The following is a 20684-nucleotide window of genomic DNA, read 5'->3' as shown; positions in this document are numbered from 1 at the left end:
TGAGAGAGATATTTTGTTGTTGTTAGTCTCCTTTCTGTATTGCAGACCCAATTGACTTGGAATTTGTTGGATCTGGTGCTTTTAAGAGCAACAGAAATTTATGGTTTCATGCTATAATGATAGGATATGTGTGCAACCCACAAAGGTTGTGCTGTGAAAAACCTTATTTTACCTTTGAAGAGAGAACATGTTTAAGAGGTTGGTTTTTTTTTAATGGACTGGCATGCTAATAAAGTGTATTCCAGTATATGAAACCGATGCATCCTAATAAGTATTGTACACTCATTTCTTAGAGAATAAATTTGCTTGTAACCCACAGGAAGCAATGGATAAAAGTATGGAAAGTCGTGATCATAATTACATCATGGAACCTGTATGCACTTCTGCGCTTCTTAAGCGAAATTGTTCTAAGGAGCCTTTAAGATCACGCCAGACTCCGCGGCTTGAGTGTGACATTCAGCTTGAGACTATACCCTTGAAGCTTTCACAGGTGAATACCAACCATCTTCATTTAACTCTCAATATCTGAAACAGAGACTGTTGAGAAGAGGATAAATGAGGCTATCATGAGCTGTTTGCTATTAACTGTGTTAGGCTGTCCAAACTAGTTACTCTTCAAGACTGCTTGAGTATCTGTATTGCACACTACTTTATGGTCAGTTTCTAACAAAGTGACTGATTGAAGAAGATATTCCTTTATGTTTTGGTTACCACAATGTCTACAAATTCAAATTGGTAGTTTGACATAGAGTGTATTTTTTCCTACCCACGTGCTGTAACCGTTGCTTGTATGTCAGTGCTTCTGAAGATTCTGCTGGTAAAATGCCGTCTTGAATTATTTGTCTCTAAGAAAACAGTTGCTGATTCAAACAGTGAAATACCCGTAAGGGCATTAAAACTGTTGTAGTGTTTGTAACAGCTTAAATACCAATTATTGTAGCATAAAATTAATACTTTCTTAAAGATCTCATTTTAGAGGCAACTGAAAGGGATATACTAAAGAAGTTGTTTGTTTTAAAACCAAGCATTCCAAATTATTTAATTATTTTACTGCAACTGATTATTGCAAAAAAATTACATTCTTGTTTGTTTGTTGCAGTAATAGGAGAGATGCATATTGGTTTTTTTAGTCTATCACATGTACAATAGCAGCTGATGTTAGGTTGATAACCTGACATGGAAGGAGAGTTCATTCTGTGTGTTTGTAAATATGGAAGCCTGTAAATTGAATGTCACACATTAACTACTAGCTACTGGGAGAAGATACGTGACACTAGAGAACCAAATTATGAATTGTGATTAACATTAATCTTAATTCTGAAGCCATATGCAGGCCATTGATGCAGATAAACTAAGCCTGTGGTTGTTTTTTTGTTTATTTTGTTTTTTCGTCCCCTTTGCTTTGGAAAGCACTCCAATATTGCCTAATTGATCTGTGTGTTGTTTTACTAAAAGATGCAGTATCGGCAGATCATGGAATTTTTAAAGGAACTGGCTAGAAAGGAGCGACAGCTTAAGTTCAGGAAGTGGAGACCAAAGGTTACAGTAACAGAGAAGTAAGTATATCTATATATGTCATGTTGTTAATATGGTAGTATAAACTATATTAGGGAGACTAGAATGAAGACATATCATTATTATCTACCTTTTTATATTTATTAGAGTTTCAGTTTTCATGTTTTGTTCCCCTGCCTCATTAATGAGTTTTAAATATTCAGATGTAATTCAAACTTAAAATAAAATTATTCTTGCCTGAGGCTTTAAGGCCTTCTTTCACTGCTTCCAAGAACTGAAATTAAGTTGGAGGTTCTACCCCCTCACATGCACTGTGGTGTTCTTAAATTTTCTCTGTGGAAAGAGCTCCTATTAAGTTTCTTTTATTGATAAATAAGAAAGATGGTATCAGTTCAGACCAGAGGTCTATGTAACTCAACATTTTGTTGTCTATGCCTGATATATAAAAGGTATACTAAATCCCACTAAAGTGGTGGGGACTTTGCAGAGCACTGTTCTACTCAATTTGTAGAACTAGCCCATATATACTGTCCCTAATGCTGATGCTTTTTCTGACCAGTTGCCCTCTGTTTTTTCACTGAACCTCTCCCAGACCTTTCACCAGCTTGACATGCATTTGTTTTTTTAAATATTGGTAATACAGTAATTTAAAAATGTTTCAGCTGCCGAGAATGGTGGATCTTTGCTTTGAATGCTAATCTTTCGGAGATCAGGGAGCAGAGACAACGTTCTACCTGGGAGTTCGCATTACATCGGGCCCAAGACGCAGTATCTTACACTGACATGTATTATAGCAAGTTGAAGGGAGAACCACTGTCTACTGCAGAGCAGGTATTTAGATTTGAGTTTCCTACAATGTTGATTAATCACCTTATATTTGATTTGTTCCATCTTCTCAAATTTAAAATCTGTTCTAGTTTAGAAACATCTTTAGTTTTACTGCAGGCCATTTTCACTGAACAGACTGTCTTTTGACCACAACTGAGTTTTTAATGCTTGAAACTTGGGCTTGTGGGAGGTGTGTGTGCAGCAGGGTTCTTGTGTTTTTGTTTTGCTAGGCAAAAAGCTGTCTTTTTTTTGAGCTGTAACTGGTTTTCACCAAAAATAACATTAAGTCTCATAGAATGCTCATGTCAGTTTGTGACATGCTTTCTTAACTCGTGTTCTCTATAGACTCAAAAAGTATTTAAGTATCAGAAGTGTGTCAGGTCACCCATATGGCTGGGTAGATAATGTGGGAAAAATTGTGGCTAGTTGACAGTGTGTTTGGGGGTGCTTTGTTGTTTTTTTTGTTTTTGTTTTTCCACAGTTGATTTTAGGATGAAGAATTTAGAGGGAAAGTGCCCCTAATAATGAACCTGTGTCCTACTTCAGAAAGAAAAAAAACTATAATCAGCTGCTTTTTATCTTTAGGTGTATTGGGACTTTTTTGTTAAATCAGTTCAGGGCACCATGTACCTTACCTGCCTTAATTACAGGTGCGATTCTATTGATACTTTAAGTTGTATGAAGAAAGGCTGAGAGAGTTGGGGTTGTTCAGCCTGGAGAAGAGAAGGCTCTGGGGAGACCTCACTGCAGCCTTTCAGTACTTAAAGGGGGCTTAAAAGAAAGATGAGGACAGACTTTTTAGCAGGGCCTGTTGCAATAGGACGAGGGGTGATGGTTTTAAACTAAAAGAGGGGAGATTCAGACTAGTTATAAGGAAGACATTTTTTACACTGGGAACAGTGAAACACTGGAACGGGTTGCCCAGAGAGGTGGTAGATGCCCTGTCCTTGGAAACATTCAGGTCAGGTTGGACGGGGTTCTGAGCAACCTGATCGAGTTGAAGATGTCCCTGCCCACTGCAGGGGGGTTGGACTAGATGGCCTTTGCAGGTCCCTTCCAAACCAAGCTATTCTGTGATTCTATGTAATCCTTACTTGTCTTATTCAGACACGAACTGTAGGAGTAGGTCAATGTACTGGAAATTTTATAGTACCTGGCAAAGCGCGAGACTTTTACTTTCATATAGCTTGTATTGTCTTCAGGGCAATGCCATTGGACTAGAAATGTGTCTTTTGCTTTCTTGTTTCATAATATATTTTTTAGACTTGGGTGAATCATAAGCTTCCACGAACAACTTCTTAATCGTACAAAGAAGGCAACATGTCTAAGTAACTGAATCTGAATACTACATTGTCCTAATTTATGCAGTTCATTTCCTTTACCTTCTTTACTCAAGACAGAAGCTTTTTTTTGCTCCTGGCTAAGCTAGGCATTCTGTTAAATCAGATTTTTTTCCATGGCTTAAATTTTATGCTGCAAACCTTGCTTCTGATGCGTGATAGGAGGATATAGTAGGGCAAGGAATTTTTATAATGAAAAGTGTTAAAAGAATGTATTTTACAATGCAAATAAACTTTATTTGTAATATGGGGGAATGTCAGTGTTACGGTTGCCCATGTGACTTCTGTTTATTTTCATGGGCTTAGACACTTGGATACTATCGTTAATGCCATGTTAGTTTTTTCTGTGAATCTCTAACTTAGTGCAGAGATGTTTGACATGTTTGTGAACAAGATGAGATATTCTTTTAGTGCAGTTACTTCACCTTTTTTGTCTTTTCAGGCAGAAATGCATCGTATTGAGGAGGAGCAAACTTATGAAGAGTTGAAGATACTATATGAGATAGTTCATGATAAATTTCATGACCTAGCTGAGGTGAGGAACATTCTGCATAGAGGCTAATATTTGGAATGTTTAAGTGAATTATTCTGAGGTGTTGGGTGCTGTTCTGCTGGAGAGTGCTAGCATGTATTTGCTTTGATTTAGAAGTGTGGCATTAATGCTAAAATTGCAAACAGTGCTCAGTTCCTGCAGTTTTTACTGTTGTGTCACTTGCACAGTGAAATCTTTTGTCTAGTCATATGACGATCTTCCTCAATAGTATCCTTGCCAGAATTCCTAGGGCAAGTACTCTTCATCTTAAAAACAGAGAGTGGAAGTAAGGGCCTATAATGAGTATTTTCCCAGAATAAATATATGGCAGAAGTGAGCCTCATGTAAATGGCTTTCTGAGCACACTTCATAAAACATGGACTCATCTCTGTAACAGTACAATGTTGTCTCTCTTTCAAATACAGTTGCCAAAATTTAGAGCTGTGTCTTATGATATCAAATGACTTCTTATTTGATTTAGTGTTTCTAGACTAAGATTTAAATAATGCCCTATGGCTTCATATATGCAGCAGTTAACTGATGATATGTTTGTTATTTCTTTGCTGCTGCTCTCCTAATAGGCTACGTATTGATTGAAAATATCACTGCTGATATACTGAAGAGTGCTGAGTAAATAGTAGATGGAATTGTATTTTTATTGTGATTGTTTTGTATGTTTGTGGTATTCTTTCACTTATCAGCAGTAATGTGTATGTCTTCAATGTTCAAACATAGAGTGTTAAAGAGCCGTTGCCCGATTCCCCTGGAGGTTCCCCTACAGCAGAATCTGCTCATGGCAGCAGCACTGGAATGCTTCAGTATCTTCAGTCTTGGTTTCCTGGTTGGGGAGGTTGGTATGGATATGCTCAGCAAACATACGAAGGTGAATCTTTTGAAGGGCTGCTGCCAGACCCAAAGGAACAGTGGAATCCAGAAGACATACTAGGTATGGAAATACAGGGTTTTCTGTTTCTTTTTAAGGCTGTTAACGCTACCATAGTTAGATACCTGGTAAAGGTGAACAGAAACAACTCTTTGGTTCTGTACTGTGAAAAGATGACATGTGTCAACTGATGTACCTAGGCAGCAGAGCCTGTCTGAAGCTTAACAACCTGTTAAAAAATCTCAGTACCTGGTGTACCTGCTTATTTCTAAAGTGATATATGGAATACATTTGCTTCCACTATTACAGGTATTTACAGCAAGGAGCTTTGGGACTTTTTCTGTTCAGTTGGGTGGGGGTTGTGTAGGGTCCTGTGACTGGGTATAACATTAACAGTACTGGGTTGTTGGGGTCTTCGTAAATTTAGGTTTACATTACCTTAATTGAAATAGAATTTTGTTAAGGAAGAAAGTATATCATCTGCTTTATTTTTTTTTTCTATTTTTCTTCCCTAAAGCTGGGGAAATATTTATATTCGAATTCAGAGAAATGTTTTTGTTCTTCAGTAGCCTTCCAGAAACTTGACTTATTTAATGCATTGGTTTGTGTTTTGTTTTTTGTTTGGTTTTTTTTAATTAGGTGCAGATGAATTTTTTGATCCTGCTGCAGATGCTTCTAGCATGAATACCTTTACAAAGAGAGATCACGTTTTTGCTAAATTAAATCTACAGTTGCAGGGTGGCTCTTTCACTCTGTTGCATAAGGAGAAGAAGGTGGTGCGTGCTGAAGAGACTGCTTTTATGCAGCTGGAGTTTTCAGGTATTAAGTCAATTTCTGTTCTTTCTCAAGAAAGACCAGAGCTTTGTCCGCCATCAGACCTTCCTTTGATTTTTGCTTTTAATTATTTAAATTGCTATACTGAAACAAAGTTCAAAATGAAAATATGAAAACAGCTTGTGGAAATTGATGTATGCAGTGAATTTAAGTTTCTCTCTTCAGATGTGTGAGTGATTTCAACACAGAAATCTAATTTTAGACATTGTTATGTGTGAAAGGGAGACAACTATAGAAATATATGCTTCACAATCATTCCAAATTTCTGTGTTTTAATTTTTTTCATAGAAATAAACTTATATAAGCACTTCCAAAAGACTTGTTTGTTGGACGATATTTGTTATCTGTAAAATGTAAATAAAACCTATGCTGTGTACTAAAAGAAATAAAAGCATTTTATGTATTTATATTCCAGGTGTAAAGATCTTAGCAGAATCCCTTCCTCGCAGAAATTCCTCGCTTCTCAAAGTTCAGCTTGGTGGTCTTTTTCTGAGGGATTTGGCAACAGAAGGGACCATATTTCCTGTTCTTGTTTTCCCGAATCCTGTAGGTGAAAAAAACTCTTTAAGTTACTATGTAGGATGCATAAGCGTGTATGAAAATAGTTATATTCCAAAACTCAACACGTATTTTTCTTGGTTTGTGTCTTATCCCAGAAAGAGAACACAAAAGTCTTGAAGAAAAATTTCCACTTGTTGAACTTACTTTTCCCCTCCCTTTCCAAAGATCATTCGTAGAACTCTTCATTGTTTGCTCTGTATGCTTGTAACTTTAATGTTACAGTGTTGGGAAGAAGATAATTTGTTGAACAAGATTTGATTTTTGGACCAATCAGCATTGCTGCTTAATTAGTGGTTGTTCTTTTTCATATAGCTCTTTGGTCCAAGTAAGGTTTTGTTTCACCTGTATACTGTTACACTAAAAGCAGAAATTCAGAAGTTTTTGTTTTTTTCTTCCTAGAGAATTGCTGAAAAGATTTCAAATATCTCTTCTGAGCAAGCATAATTTGATTCTAATGCCATGAGAATTTTCCATGAATTTTGCGCATTGTAATTTGTAGAGAACAGACTGAAATTTGCACTTCAGACTTTGGTCTGTCTACTACATGAATAGATAGCATTAGCTCTTAGTCATACTTCCTTCTCTTGTTTGACTACATCAGGGAAAAAAATGCATATAATAATCTCAGACTATACATATAATTCACTTATAAAGTGACCATAAGACTAACACAGAAAAGACTTTTATGCTTATATCAGGTGGCTTGGTTGATTTTATCTAAACAATCTTTTTTCTTTTAAATTCTTATCAGCAAAAAGAGGTTGGCTGCATGTCTTCCTTTGGACTCCCAAGTTTGTCCTCAGAAATGACTAATCAGAACACTGGTAAAGATTTCAGTTTATGTTTGATGATAACAAGCATATGAGATAATTCCTACAAACCAGAAATTTCAAAACCGAGTGCCTAGAGTTTGAATTCATGCAAATGCTTTTTGCAAATAGTAAAGATAAAGTCATAGAAGCTTTGTTCAGACATGAGGGTGCATGCAAGTTGACTTTAAAGAAAGTGAGTACGAAAAAACTTAGTTGAAGACAATGAGAGTTGCACTTGCTCTTTGTCTTAGTTTTAAAAAAGAAAGAAAAATTGTTAGCAGTTCAACATCAGGATCCCAGTTCTGAATATGATTTTGTATATACAAATATGTTGAATTCTGTTGATTGTAGAAGTTGATCATATTACTTGCTTTTCTGTTACTGAAGAAGTTTCGGACAGGTACTACTTGCCTAGTAGTACCAATTAAAAATTTGTTATTAAATTCTTTGGGGTTTGTTTTTTGCTTTTGTCCATTTGTTTGTTTTGTTGTTTTTTTTTTTACAACTGCTTTTCGTAATTGATTTTTTAATTCAGTTGCAGATCCTGATGCCCCAGTGTTTGAGATGCTTTATGAAAGAAATCCAATCCACAGCAGTTTTGAGAGACGCCTGGAAGTCAGTACCAGACCTCTAAATATTATTTACAATCCACAAGCCATTAAGAAAGTAGCTGACTTCTTCTACAAGGGAAGGGTTCATACCTCAGGTTAACCTTTAATGTGTTTTTTTTGGTGGGGTTGGGGGTGTTTTGGTGGTATTACATCTTTTCTTATCTCTGATTTTTATTTATTTTCATTCTTAGAAATATAAAGCACTAATCAATGAATCTCCACTTTAAATTCAAATTAAGCTGTACTCCAAGTCTTCTCTGGATGATTCTTTTTTTGTTGTTTCTTTGTTTAATTGAATCAGGGATTTTGCTGGCAGACTCCTGAAACTTCTATTTTAAAACTGCAAGTTGCTACTATGCCACATGGTGGATGTTCATGCTGCCTAAATTAAAATACATAAATAGGAGGCCTGCTTCTGTGATCTCTCCTGGAAATTGATGGATAACAATAGTTTTTTTGAGAAGACAGTTAAAAGCAGAATATTTTCTATAGTAACGATACAGGGGAAATTGCATTCTAATTCCCATTGTATCTCTTCTGTTGGTTAAATTGTCTGACCTTTGTTACAGCTGCTTGAGGTACCTTGTTTTTTAGATGTTGAACATACTGCTTCCCTAAGCTTCTAAGGACAGCAAGATTTAGGAGTCTAGTACATTGTAAAGTGACTGCCTTTGCATTTTTAGTTGTTAAAGTTCAGTTTCTGAGGAGATGAGGTGAGAATAAGGAACATTAAAATGTTCTTAAAGTACCAATTCTTTTTCTGTTGATTTTGGCAAATACCAAAAGATTTAAGTTACCTAGCATAAAGGTGTGAATGATACTTACCTTTTGTCACAAGATGGGAATATTCCATAAATGTTAGAGGTGAAGTTTAAAACAAACAAGCAAAACAAACAAACAAACAAAGACTGCCCACACATTCCACAAACTTCTTAATGTTTAGTCAGAATTTCCTCTGTTGCCATACTTATCACCCTTTTTGTCTCCCTCAAATTTAGTAACTCAGGTGGAAGGTCTGTCAAATAAAGACCAGAAAAAGGTTTGGGAAGTGTTTTTTTGGTGGGATACTTTTGTGCTTAGACACTTCCCTTTTTCTGTGAAGCAGCCTGATGTGTAGGTACAGCCAATGGCTTTCAACTGCTATGTTTTCCTGTCCTATATTTTACTGCTAAAATTTAAAATAGATCTTTTCTTTTTTCTCTTTTTTTTTTTTTTCTCCCCCCTGATTCAATAACAGATGAACAAAATTATACCTCGTTGGTTTTGTATCTCTTGTGCAGGTTTCGGGTATCAATCTGAGCTAGAGGCAAGAGTGGCTGAAGCTGCTAGAAGACAATACAACAAGCTGAAAATGCAGACAAAAGCTGAAATCAGGCAAACTATTGATCGTTTACTAGTAGGAGACTTCATTGTAAGTTTTTGCTCCCAAGATGTTTATGTAGGCTTTAGGACTTGAAGCCCTAGAGAGTGGGGGTTTTTTGTTGTTTGTTTGTGTGGTGGTCTTCTTAAGAAAGTGGGAAGTTTTACGTGTGGTATTGTAGTATTCCTTTTGCTGTCAAACAATCCATTTTTGTGGTGCAGACCTATTGTGATTAATGGCAGAACAGTATTTCTCTGTTCTTGACCCCGTTACTGAGATGACTTTATGCCAACTTGTTGGTTCCAGTGTGTGTTGGAGCTCCCTTATGTCAAACGTATTAAATTTGTATGTAGTTTATTTAAAGATTATTTTCTAAATTAAAAAATTGTTCCAGCTTTGTTTTTTTTTTTGCTCATTCTTCAGTTTTCAAGTAATATTAGTATATGTATCAGTATTGTTAGTCCCTAGCCTTGGAGTTAGCTATATTGATGCAAGATAGTTGTTTTCTATTGTTCTCAGTGAAATGAAAAAATATTTGTTCTGGAAATAGTTTGATGTTTGATGAAACAGTGTAGCACATGTTGTATTTATGGATAGCCTTGACAAGGATTTATCTGATCCAATGTCATGTAAAAGGTAGATGCCTTCTCTTAGCTATGCAGGTAGGTTCACTCTCCTCAGCTTACAGATGGGGAGTCCCTCTGGAGAGGGATTTGTTGCATCTATCTTAGTATGGGACGCTTCACCTACTGAAAATGTCCCTTCATTGACTGTAATGGGAGTCTGTGATTTAACAAGCTACTAAACTTTAGTATGGCTGAAGTTTGTGAAGGTTAGCTCTTCAGGTGAAAAAGTGGCTAACTAGATTGATGTGTTTGACATGGCTTTTTTTGTATGTGAGGGGAAACTGTTTCTTATGGGCTGTTATATCTTTCTTCTTGACTTTCAGGAAAACAGCAAAAGCTGGACCGTGTGCCTTGATATTTCTGCCCCTCATGTGATCTTTCCGGATGATTTCAAATTTGTGGATCCAGTGTTAGTTGTTGTAGATCTGGGGAGAATATTACTTACCAATTCTCAAGGTATGATCCAGAATTATAGCAGCTTTCCTTTTCTTTCCACCTTCTCCCAGGAACTCATTTGTCTGTGTAGAAATTAGAGATGTCTTAAGATTATTTCCCCTATATATGCAGAGAGTCACATAATAGTTCTGCTATTATCAATAAATTTTTAATTGAGATTGATACACAGTTTTAAAAATAATGGGGGGGATGCGATTTTTTTGGTTTTGTTGGGGGCTTGGCGTTGTTTGGGGATTAACTTTTAAATTAAAGGCTCCTCTGTGATATCTTGCACCTAACTTTTAAATTAAAGGCTCCTCTGTGATATCTTGCACCTCTTGAAGGCTGTGTGTCAGGCATTTTGCCATAGATAGGATTTTGGCTTAGAGTGGTATAAAATTTAGCTGTCGAATACTTTTTTGGGACAGTGCTCCCAGTGAAAGTATGCTTTGAATAAGCCCTCCAATTCTGGAGTCACATGGATCTCTGTTCTTAGCACATGTGTCTATAGCTAGCCCAATAAAAGCGAAAGGAAAATTGGTGTCCTTTGTTTGTATCAAAACTGCTTCTTAAACAAATCATTGCTGCTTTCCTGTTCCACTAAGAAAACAATGCAGGAGAATTAAAAAGAAAGTACAGTGCAACTTGCAAATAAAATCAGACATACTTAAAATCTAGCTGAACTGTATGGTGTGTGAGGATATGGTAAAAAAAAAATGGAAGAGTTATCTATGTGCTGTTCATTTCCTTTTTTAAAAAGTACAGTTGTAGGATCAGCTGTTTTGTGGTGCAGTGGAAAGTTGAGGTGTCAAGCCCAAAATTGTTTACAGTGGAACATTTTTACTTTGGATGTCTTGAAATCATTCGGTCTTTTCTAGCACCAGCTAATCTCTGCAAGCTTTTAGTAGCTTCCCTTTTAGTAAGTTCTGTCTTAGGGCAAACTAGAAAAAGAACGCAAACTAGAAAAAGAACACAAACTGTTTATGTAAGATTGATTTGTATTTCCCTGTGAAATTGAGGCATTGGGCTGTTTAGAGTAGCTTAAGCTTAAAAAAAAAAAAAAGTAAAAATGTACAGGAAAGATTTGGGGGGTGTTCCTGCTTTGTAGAGTAGAAAAAATCCTTTTCTTATGATAATAAAATGAAAGTTAGTATTAGGCAATAAAGTTAATTGGACAAAAACTTCTGATCGTAAATGGATTGTAGTTAAGTAGCTCTTACCTTTCAGTTGGTTTTGAGGATTGAAAGAATTGCATAGGCAGAGTAACGGATTTTGTTGTTTGTTTGTTTACTACTATTTTTTTTAATCCACAGAAGAATCTAAGAGGAGTGCAGATACTTTTTCTTCAGAAGTCAATGAACTGAGTGATGAGGAATATAAAACACCTCTTGCAACTCCTCCCAATACTCCACCACGAGAATCTAACACTAATAGTGGCATCAAAATGTCTGAATTTACTGGAGTAGAAATAAGTGAAGAGCAGCTACAAGCACACTTAATGAGTAAAAAAATGTATGAGAGGTACACACTTTCATTTATGGACCTTCAGATCATGGTGGGCCGAGTGAAAGACAACTGGAAACACGTTCAAGATAGTGATGTGGGTCCAACTCATGTGGTAGAAAAATTCAATGTTCACCTGCAGTTGGAGCGCAGATTGATATACACATCTGACCCAAAATACCCAGGAGCTGTCTTGTCTGGCACTCTGCCAGACTTGAAAATTCATATCAATGAAGACAAAATATCGGCTCTGAAGAACTGTTGTACACAGCTGAGTACACCTGAAACTAAGTCTTCTGATGCCCTACATTTAGGGAAAGACAAGATTTTTGCGGAGGTAGACCAGCTTGGCAGTTTGCATGATTCTGTAATGAATCTAACACAGAGTGTTGTAATGCTAGAGCAACATACCAGGGAAGTTCTTGTTGAATCTCAGCTGCTTTTGGCTGAATTCAAAGTAAACTGTATGCAGCTGGGTGTGGAAAGTAATGGACGATATATCTCTGTACTCAAGGTTTTTGGCACCAATGCCCGTTTTGTGAAAAGGCCGTATGATGCAGAAGTGTCCCTGACTGTTCATGGCCTGTTACTGGTTGATACTATGCAAACATATGGAACAGATTTTGATGTTTTGATGGCTTCTCATAAGAATCTGAGTTTCGACGTGCCAACAGGAAGTCTTCGAGACAGTAGGGCTCAGTCCCCAGTTTATGGACCATATGATGTACGTCCCATTGATGTAGCTAGTTTGGCAGAGAGATGCACTACAGCCTCAAACACTTCATCTGGTAACAATGGAAAAGATCAAGAGTCCCTGATAAAATTAGAGTATCAGTTTGTGAGTGCAGAATGCCCATCAATGAATTTGGATAGCAGTCTGCAGGTGATCTCTGTACAGGTGAACAACCTGGATATCATCCTTAATCCAGAGACTATTGTTGAATTGATTGGGTTTCTCCAGAAATCTTTCCCAAAGGAGAAAGAAGATTGTAGTCCTCAGCCTTTAATAACTGACTTGGAAAGAGATTGGAGGGAGCAGGAAACCTTCCAGTCTACTTATGTACAGAATACAGAGGTAGCAGTTGATATTCACTGGTTAAATATACTCCTCCTCAGGACAGTTGGCATGACAAATGGAGAAAAATATGGCAGAAAAATTGCAACAGCCAGTATTGGTGGCACCAAAGTCAATGTCTCCATGTGCAGTAAACTTGATGTAAATGGCTCTCTTGGATGCCTTCACCTGATGGACCTAACACAAGATAGTGTTAAGAACCAGTATGTTGTCAGCATAGGGAATACAGTAAGGTATGAAAATCTCATTGGTGACGTAGATTACTTTGAATCTTTATTCTTTAGGCTTGATGATGGAAATAGCCTTCCAGATGCTTTAAGTTTCACTTTCACAGAAAAGTCAAAAGAGAAATGTTCTCTCAACCTCAAAATGGCCTCCTTACACTACAACCACTCAGCTAAATTTTTGAAAGAACTAACTTTGTCAATGGATGAATTGGAAGAGAATTTCCGCAGCATGCTGAAGAGTGCAGCTTCAAAAGTTACTACAGTCTTGGCAACTAAAACTGCTGAATACAGTGAAATGGTTTCTTTGTTTGATACGGCACCACGATCAAGAGATGTTGCCAACTTAGAAGATAATGAAGGCTATGCACTTGGATCACAACCTCTCCAAACTGATACTATTAAGCTTATATTAAATGTAAACATTGAATCACCGATTGTCTCAATACCTCGAAAGCCTGGTAGCTCTGAACTGCTTGTAGGTCATCTAGGACAAATATCTATTCAGAATTTTGTACCAGGAGAAGACAAATCTACAAGTGACAGACTGCAAGTTGAAATTAAAGATATTAAAATGTATTCTTTAAATAGCAGTCAATTTACGAGCAAGAAGGAGCCTGCAAGTGAAATACCTCATGGCCTGCATTCTTCAGGTCCTGCCAGCATTAATAGCCAGGAAGAATCCCATTTTACTCGTCATGACTTCTTTGAATCGTTACATAAAGGCCATGGTATGTTAATCAGAGGACTCTTAATTATTTTAATATGAGTAGTAGATGGTACTAAAAATGTATATTGACCATAGGTCTGATTGTGTATTCTGTCTCACCCATCCTCCTGAAATATACTGCTCAATTTTAATTACAATGGATAAGTTATTTTATTTATATCCATTTTTAGTCTCCTAAGCAAAAACTGAATAGTGCCTTTCATGCAGAAATTTAACAAAACATAGCCGTGTATACATATTTTAGCATTGCTAAGAGATTCTGAGCAAGTTAAATAGCTACTATGTTATCGCTCCTGTACAGTCTTGATAGGATAATTAGTTCACTTATTACAATGTTGTTTTAATTTCACTTTCTCTTGACAGCTTTCCACATTCTGAATAACACCACCATCCAGTTTAAATTGGAAAAGATACCACTAGAGAGAGATTTGGATTTAACTTTTCCTCTGAGTAATGAAGACTTTGGAATATTAAGCATTATGAAGATCGAAGGGAAATTTGTGAACCCTCTTCAGGTATAGTAACGTCGTATTTCCACTATCAATATAACAGTATTTCCCTGCATAGAAGATAAGTATCTTTCAGGCAAATATCTTCAGGTTTAACATGTTGGTAGTTTAGAAATCGGATCCTTGTACATGTGGTTAGAAGACACAGTCTTAAGTCATAATAAAAATGACCAAAATTTAATCTTGTTTTGGGGCATTTTAGACATCTTTATGAATTAGTCTAAGTTTTACTTACTGTGAACACCTATCACAGAAGGAAAAATAAATGTATCGCTGTCCAAATGCCACTGCCCAAATGTGTCTATTTGCAGTTCTAGTAGAAACTAAGAATTAAAATGCTATTATCTTGAAAAAACCTCTGCAGGAGCAGAGATTTTAAACAGAGGAAATGGAAACTTTTAAAGCTAAGGAGACAAGCAATGATGGCTAAGGAGAGAATGTTTTTCCATATATTACTGTATAATCTCAGCATGGTAAATTAAGGCTAGTTTGTATGGTGAATTATTTTTAACTAACCCTGTGTGGATGATTTTTGCCTAGGAATACAAGGTATCCTAGTTTAGGATCCTAGCCTGTATGTTTTCAGATTGTGTCATCTTACAGAGCTAATACAGAAGAATTGTTTTACTTTGACTTTGCATTGTACCTTGTTCTGGATTAACTTAAAATTTGTCTGGTTTGAAATTCTGCAGTCTTTCCACTTGTGAGTTTTAAAATATATGTACTGATTTTATTAATATAGGGAGCTCTAACGTGATGATTGTTTCTTTTTTCTACGTTGTAGGTGGTGTTAGCAAAACATGTGTATGAACAAGTCCTGCAGACTCTGGATAATTTAATTTACAGTGAAGACTTGAACAAATTTCCAACCACTTCTGTATCTTCAACTTGTCATAGTTCTCCTTCAGCATCACTTCATAGTACAGGCGCAGAATTCTCAAGTGAACGGAAGGAAAATGGCTTATTCAGCCATTCTAGTTTTAATTCTGTTCCAAACAAGTCATTAGCTATCAGAGAAACAAAATCTTTTACTCAGATTCAAGCAAACTTTCATATCTCAGAGCTCCAGGTTCAGTTAAGTGGCGATCTTACACTTGGTGCACAAGGCCTTGTCAGCCTTAAGTTTCAGGATTTTGATGTTGAATTTGCTAAAGATCATCCTCAGACTTTGTCTATTCAGATTGCCTTGCGTTCTCTGCTGATGGAAGACCTTCTGGAAAAAAACCCAGACTCTATGTATAAGAATCTCATGGTGTCCCGTGGAGCACCCAAGCCATCCAGTTTAGCACATAAGGAATACCTTTCACAGTCTTGTCCCTTGGTATCCAATGTAGAATACCCAGATATGCCACGTTCCCTACCTTCCCATATGGAAGAAGCACCTAATGTCTTTCAGCTGTACCAAAGACCAGTTTGTGCCTCCCGTAAGAAGCAAAAAGAAGATGCTGATTCTGAGTATCCTCTGACTCCACCTCCTTCTCCAACAGCAGACAGATCCAAGTTACCCTGTGGAAAAAGTAACTTTGATGATTCATTAGTTCATATCAATATATTTCTAGTGGATAGGAAACACCCTGAATTTTCTTCTCACTATAACAAAATTAACCGTAGTGTAGATGTTGATTTTAATTGTCTAGATGTCTTAATAACTTTGCAAACTTGGGTGGTGATACTGGATTTCTTTGGGATTGGATCCACTGCTGATAACCATGCTATGAAGCTGCAACCTGAAGATACTCAGCAGACAATCAAATCAGAAATAAATACCTTGTCAGCTTCTCAAGCCCAAGAGCCTGTAAACACTAAGCTGGATCTGAAGGTATACTTGAGATGCAAAATAGTAATTGGATTGTCTGTCATAAAACGTCTGGTTTATAGAAACTTAAGGTGACATTTAAATCATATGTTTTATATTCTAGTGGAGAATGCACATAAATTCAGAAACAGTAGATTTAAAGCATGCATAGATGTAGTTAAAAAAAAAAAGTGCAGAAGTTGTAGAAAAACAAAACATTTGCAAAATGATTTGCTCCCTTGCTCTGTGACCCTCCTTAGACGTGTGTATGCCACTTGAAGGGAGGCTGAAGTAGAATGCTCCATGGTCATCCAATGGAGCTCTCGTGGGTCGCGTTTGACACCCACCCCCCAGCCCACCCAGTCTGCTCTATGCCGGAGGGTCTAAGGAAAGTGTAAGTCTTGTGGGCAGTGACTGTTATTTCCCTGGGATAACACAGGGCACAGACTAAAAGTCTGTGATATCTTAAATGATAAGGTTACTTCAATAAAGACCTGACATACTGAAATTGGCACTGTGCTGTTCTAGGTACTATGCAGTTTATTTTTCAGAAAAAAAGTATATACTTATTTATAAATGTATATACACATGTCTCTCTGTGTATAAACGTGCTTTTTTTTAAATTATGCATGTATATGTATGTAGTCTTTGTCCAGAAGTCCTGCAATCTAACTTAAAAATGACAAATCTTGAAAGAGAAAAGGATGAAGATAACAGTGCTAGGATTTGCTGATGATCTGATCATTCTGAGTTGCTTGGGAGACCTGATAATGTGCAAACAAGGAAAGAAAAAGGTTGCTTTCCTCCAGTGTCTCCCAATCAGATAATTCTTGTTTGCCATTTACGTGTTAGAGTGCAATTGTCTTGAAAAAAAATAACAAGACGTTCTAGCTATGACGTCATATCGTTTAATACCAGCCTGTTCCTTTTTGTTTGACCAGGTCCATTCTTTATCGTTAGTACTGAATAAGACAACTAGTGAGCTTGCTAAAGCCAGTGTGTCAAAACTTGCAGCTCACTTGGAGTTGATTGGTGAGTAGATTGGAGGGCTAAGGTTGTATGCAGTTTAAAATAAAAGGAGGTGTGCACTGAAGTTGTGATTTGAAATGCTTTTAGTTTGGTGCTCATTGGGGTTTTTGTGTGTTGTTTCCTGGGGAAGATGCACATTCTCTTCCCACTGCTTCTTCCTCTGCTTTTTTAGGCTTGATTTCAAATCCTCGCATCCCTCCCAGTTGTCAAACCCTTGATCATTTTTGCTGAGATTGGCTAGGATTTTAATACTTTACTCTCACAGAGCAGAACAATAGTGTGTGTTACCGTTTTAGAGGAAAAAAAGTTCTATGTAAGTTTTCACAAATCAAAGTGGTGTGATCACATTACGTATGTATAAGCATAGAGTTATGTTTGGGTTAATGTAATCTTTGTAGCAGAAAGATGTGATTTTCATTGAACGTGAGGTTTAATGTTTAATTGAATGTGATTTATTCAATTACTCATAATGAGATTATCCCACTAATAGAAACTTTTGGGTTTTAGTAACTTATCTGTGTTTGTCTGTCTCTTGTTCTGTAGAGGGAGATTTAGCCCTGCAAGGAAGTATTGGAAGTCTGTCCTTAAGTGATCTTACAGCTCATGGAGAATTTTACAGAGAACGTTTCACTACAAGTGGTGAAGAGGCACTCATTTTCCAAGTCTATAAGTATGAATTTAAACTTCTTGTTACTTCATATTAACATCATTAATGCTCCCCCCCCCGCCCCCAACCACCAAACCAAAACCCAAACAAAACAAACCAAACCCACAACTATCAGGTCTGCATGATTCTGCTTTGGATGTTTGTGACTTAAATGAGACTTTGAACATTTTCAGTCATAAACTTACGATTTTTAGCTTTTCTTTGTCCTGCAATGTACATGGCTTATCAGGAAAAATAGTTTTTTATTTCCCTCTAAAGCTGTTCTTGAAAGTATTTAGGTGATCGTTTGTTCCTAGATAAAATAGTAGTTGCTTTTTAGAAGTTGGAAGAGGTTTTCAGCTGATGAAATAGATTTCCCATTGCTCCTTAATTTTGGAATTAAAGGTTTACTTTTGTCATAGTGTACTGTTGAAGTTCTGCTTTGTGTAAAGCAATAGTTCTTCTCCTGTGATGTTTCATGGTTTTTCCACCCCCTCCTCTACCCACTAGAATTAATCAGATTAGAAATTATCCAAGTAATGTTATGGAGTTAATTTCAAATGTAACAGCACACTGATTCAGAGTTGAATCTACATATTATCATGCAGTAGAGTACTGACCTCATAAGCCACTGTTCAGATGTATAAAATCACCAAAGGTGTATCGGTTAGACGAGAGATTAGAGGTACATTCCAAATGTAGAATTTTCCTGTTTGCTTAATTAAAACTCAGTAGCACTTAAATATACATAATTTAGAAATAATTAATATAAAACCAGTTTCTCATACTTATTATTTAAATAGTTTCAATTTATATACTGTGAACATCAATTAAATCCTCTATATTATTATTTTGAATGCAAAAAAATGAATAGGACTATTTGTAAAATGTAGCTAAGATATAGCTAAATTTTACTTTCAACTTTTGTCATAGATACGGGAGGCCAGATCCGTTGCTACAGAGGGAGTGTGATATTCGTGTCACTCTACGAATGGCATCTGTTCAGTATGTGCATACTCAGCGTTTCCAGGCAGAGGTGGTGTCTTTCATCCAACATTTTACTCAGCTTCAGGATGTCTTGGGGCGGCAAAGAGCAGCAATTGAAGGACAAACAGTATGTCTGGGTTCTTTCTCTGTTCTTTCCTAGCCTATTTTTGGAAGTTGAAATGCAGTATAAAATTTATGTTACTTCATCAACTACGTGAGTTGAAATGATGGGAGGTTGTAGAGTTCTGGTGTTAGTGGAGATTGCTCATACTCATGTAGTAGTTAAAAGACCTTATTTAGGACCACCGTGCTGCTATTTGAAAGTGTAGAATGCCAAATTTACACATTACTTAAAACTTTGGCACCTGGATCCTGCCGTATACACCGATAGAGGTGTTTTCTTATCTTTGTGATGCTGGACAAAAAGGGCTCAAGATTTTATCTTGCCTTTTTCTCCGCTGTTCACCAGGTAGTTATAATACCTGAATAAGGAGAACCAAGTGAGAAGTCCCTCTGTTCTACTCAGGTGTATGTCTTTGATTAAGTATGATGGCCAGTAGACTGAGAAAATCAGATGCTGAACTTCTGCACAATAGAGTATACAAATAATCATGACAGTCATAGCCTGTTTTGTACAAAACCTAATGTGGGAGTGATTACTATAGTTAATAGTAATAGTCTTGTTTAAAAAGTCGCTTCTCATAATTGGGAAAAAGGCAGTTAATACTTGCATAAATTAAAATGCTTCATTGCGCATCAGTTAGGAAGTTTGAATCTGATTTTGAACCATCTGTTGTAAATAATTATTTTTCCTTTTGTAAATAATTTTTCTTAAGTAATCTTTTCTTTAAGTAGTGAGCTGAGTAGTGTGTTATGCCTCTTTTAGTTTGGTGGTGACAGTGTGCTTCACTCCTCATTGCTGCACCTGTTGCACAGGTGTGTGCTGTTTGCGTCATAGTCCTTTTTTCACTAGCCTTTATCCTCTGCCTGAAACAAGAGTTCAAGGGGGGGTTTTTTGGTATAAAATTTTGTCACATCTTAATTTTGTAAATCAAGGAATAGTGTTCCTGAATTCAGTACTAGTCAGTGTGAAATATTCACCCACTTCCTGTATTTTTTAAATTTTTTTTTAATGAATTTTTGCTCTTCCCAGGTGAGAGATAAAGCACAGCGAGCTTCCCGAGTTCTTCTTGATATCGAGGCTGGTGCTCCTGTTCTGCTTATACCTGAAAGCTCAAAGTCTAATAGTCTTATTGTAGCTAATCTTGGAAAACTGAAAGTCAGGAACAGATTTCTGTTTGCGGGTATGCCGGGTACTTTTTCATTAAAGAACAAGGTAAGAACATTACTTTTTAATTTAGCAGCTTGTGGTTTTTCTAATTCTTGTGCATTTTATTTCCATATCAAAATGGTAAATTATTCTTAGATTTTACTTTATATATACACTTTGTACTACTAGTAGCAAAACAGTCCATGGCAGTATGCAGGGTAGTCTTCTGGATCTGGCCTGCTGATGATTGTACCCAGCTGCTCCCTTCTGCACCTGCACCTGGCCTTGCTTTCTGAGACCTTCAGGGCAGGGGGGAGACTGTTCTGTGGAACTCACTAGAACTGGCCTTGTTAGGAAGCAGGACCCAGCTGGGCGCACACCTGAACGTGGGAGCATAACAGGCTTTCAGCTAACCCTGTTTGGTAGCTTCTTCAACCCTTCACCAAACAAAATTTCAACAGTGTGAGTAGCGGAAAAGAGAGATCTGTATGGGCTGAGACTTGCTGGAACATACTGGAGAACAGAGTTGTTTGAGTTGGGTTTTTTTCTGTTCTTATGAAACTGAGTGTGTGTAGTTGC

General features: G+C 36.8%; 1 protein-coding gene across 10 annotated transcripts in view; it reads left to right on the top strand.

Moving 5' to 3' along the window:
- Nucleotides 1-20684, top strand: part of VPS13D (vacuolar protein sorting 13 homolog D) — a 110759-nt gene that overhangs the window by 6501 nt on the left and 83574 nt on the right. For all 10 annotated transcript variants that reach the window (XR_015704307.1, XR_015704308.1, XR_015704309.1 and 7 more), the window contains 18 exons: nucleotides 320-490; nucleotides 1456-1556; nucleotides 2178-2346; nucleotides 4126-4218; nucleotides 4951-5161; nucleotides 5738-5917; nucleotides 6348-6478; nucleotides 7245-7317; nucleotides 7841-8011; nucleotides 9197-9327; nucleotides 10226-10358; nucleotides 11651-13870; nucleotides 14233-14384; nucleotides 15163-16197; nucleotides 17115-17205; nucleotides 17746-17872; nucleotides 18782-18962; nucleotides 19989-20171. Coding sequence is in view for 6 of the 10 variants with exons in the window: in XM_087755417.1 (XP_087611543.1) it covers nucleotides 320-490; nucleotides 1456-1556; nucleotides 2178-2346; nucleotides 4126-4218; nucleotides 4951-5161; nucleotides 5738-5917; nucleotides 6348-6478; nucleotides 7245-7317; nucleotides 7841-8011; nucleotides 9197-9327; nucleotides 10226-10358; nucleotides 11651-13870; nucleotides 14233-14384; nucleotides 15163-16197; nucleotides 17115-17205; nucleotides 17746-17872; nucleotides 18782-18962; nucleotides 19989-20171 (5553 nt within the window). In the remaining 4 variants the exon portion in view is untranslated. The remainder of the gene's footprint in view (nucleotides 1-319; nucleotides 491-1455; nucleotides 1557-2177; nucleotides 2347-4125; nucleotides 4219-4950; nucleotides 5162-5737; nucleotides 5918-6347; nucleotides 6479-7244; nucleotides 7318-7840; nucleotides 8012-9196; nucleotides 9328-10225; nucleotides 10359-11650; nucleotides 13871-14232; nucleotides 14385-15162; nucleotides 16198-17114; nucleotides 17206-17745; nucleotides 17873-18781; nucleotides 18963-19988; nucleotides 20172-20684) is intronic.

The sequence above is a fragment of the Nipponia nippon genome, unplaced genomic scaffold (assembly GCF_047370975.1).
Source record: "Nipponia nippon isolate SJK-2023a ecotype South Korea unplaced genomic scaffold, ASM4737097v1 scaffold_19, whole genome shotgun sequence".
Classification (NCBI taxonomy): Eukaryota; Metazoa; Chordata; class Aves; order Pelecaniformes; family Threskiornithidae; genus Nipponia; species Nipponia nippon.
Note: the sequence above shows the minus strand (reverse complement) of the source record. Positions and strands in the feature narration are given on the sequence as shown.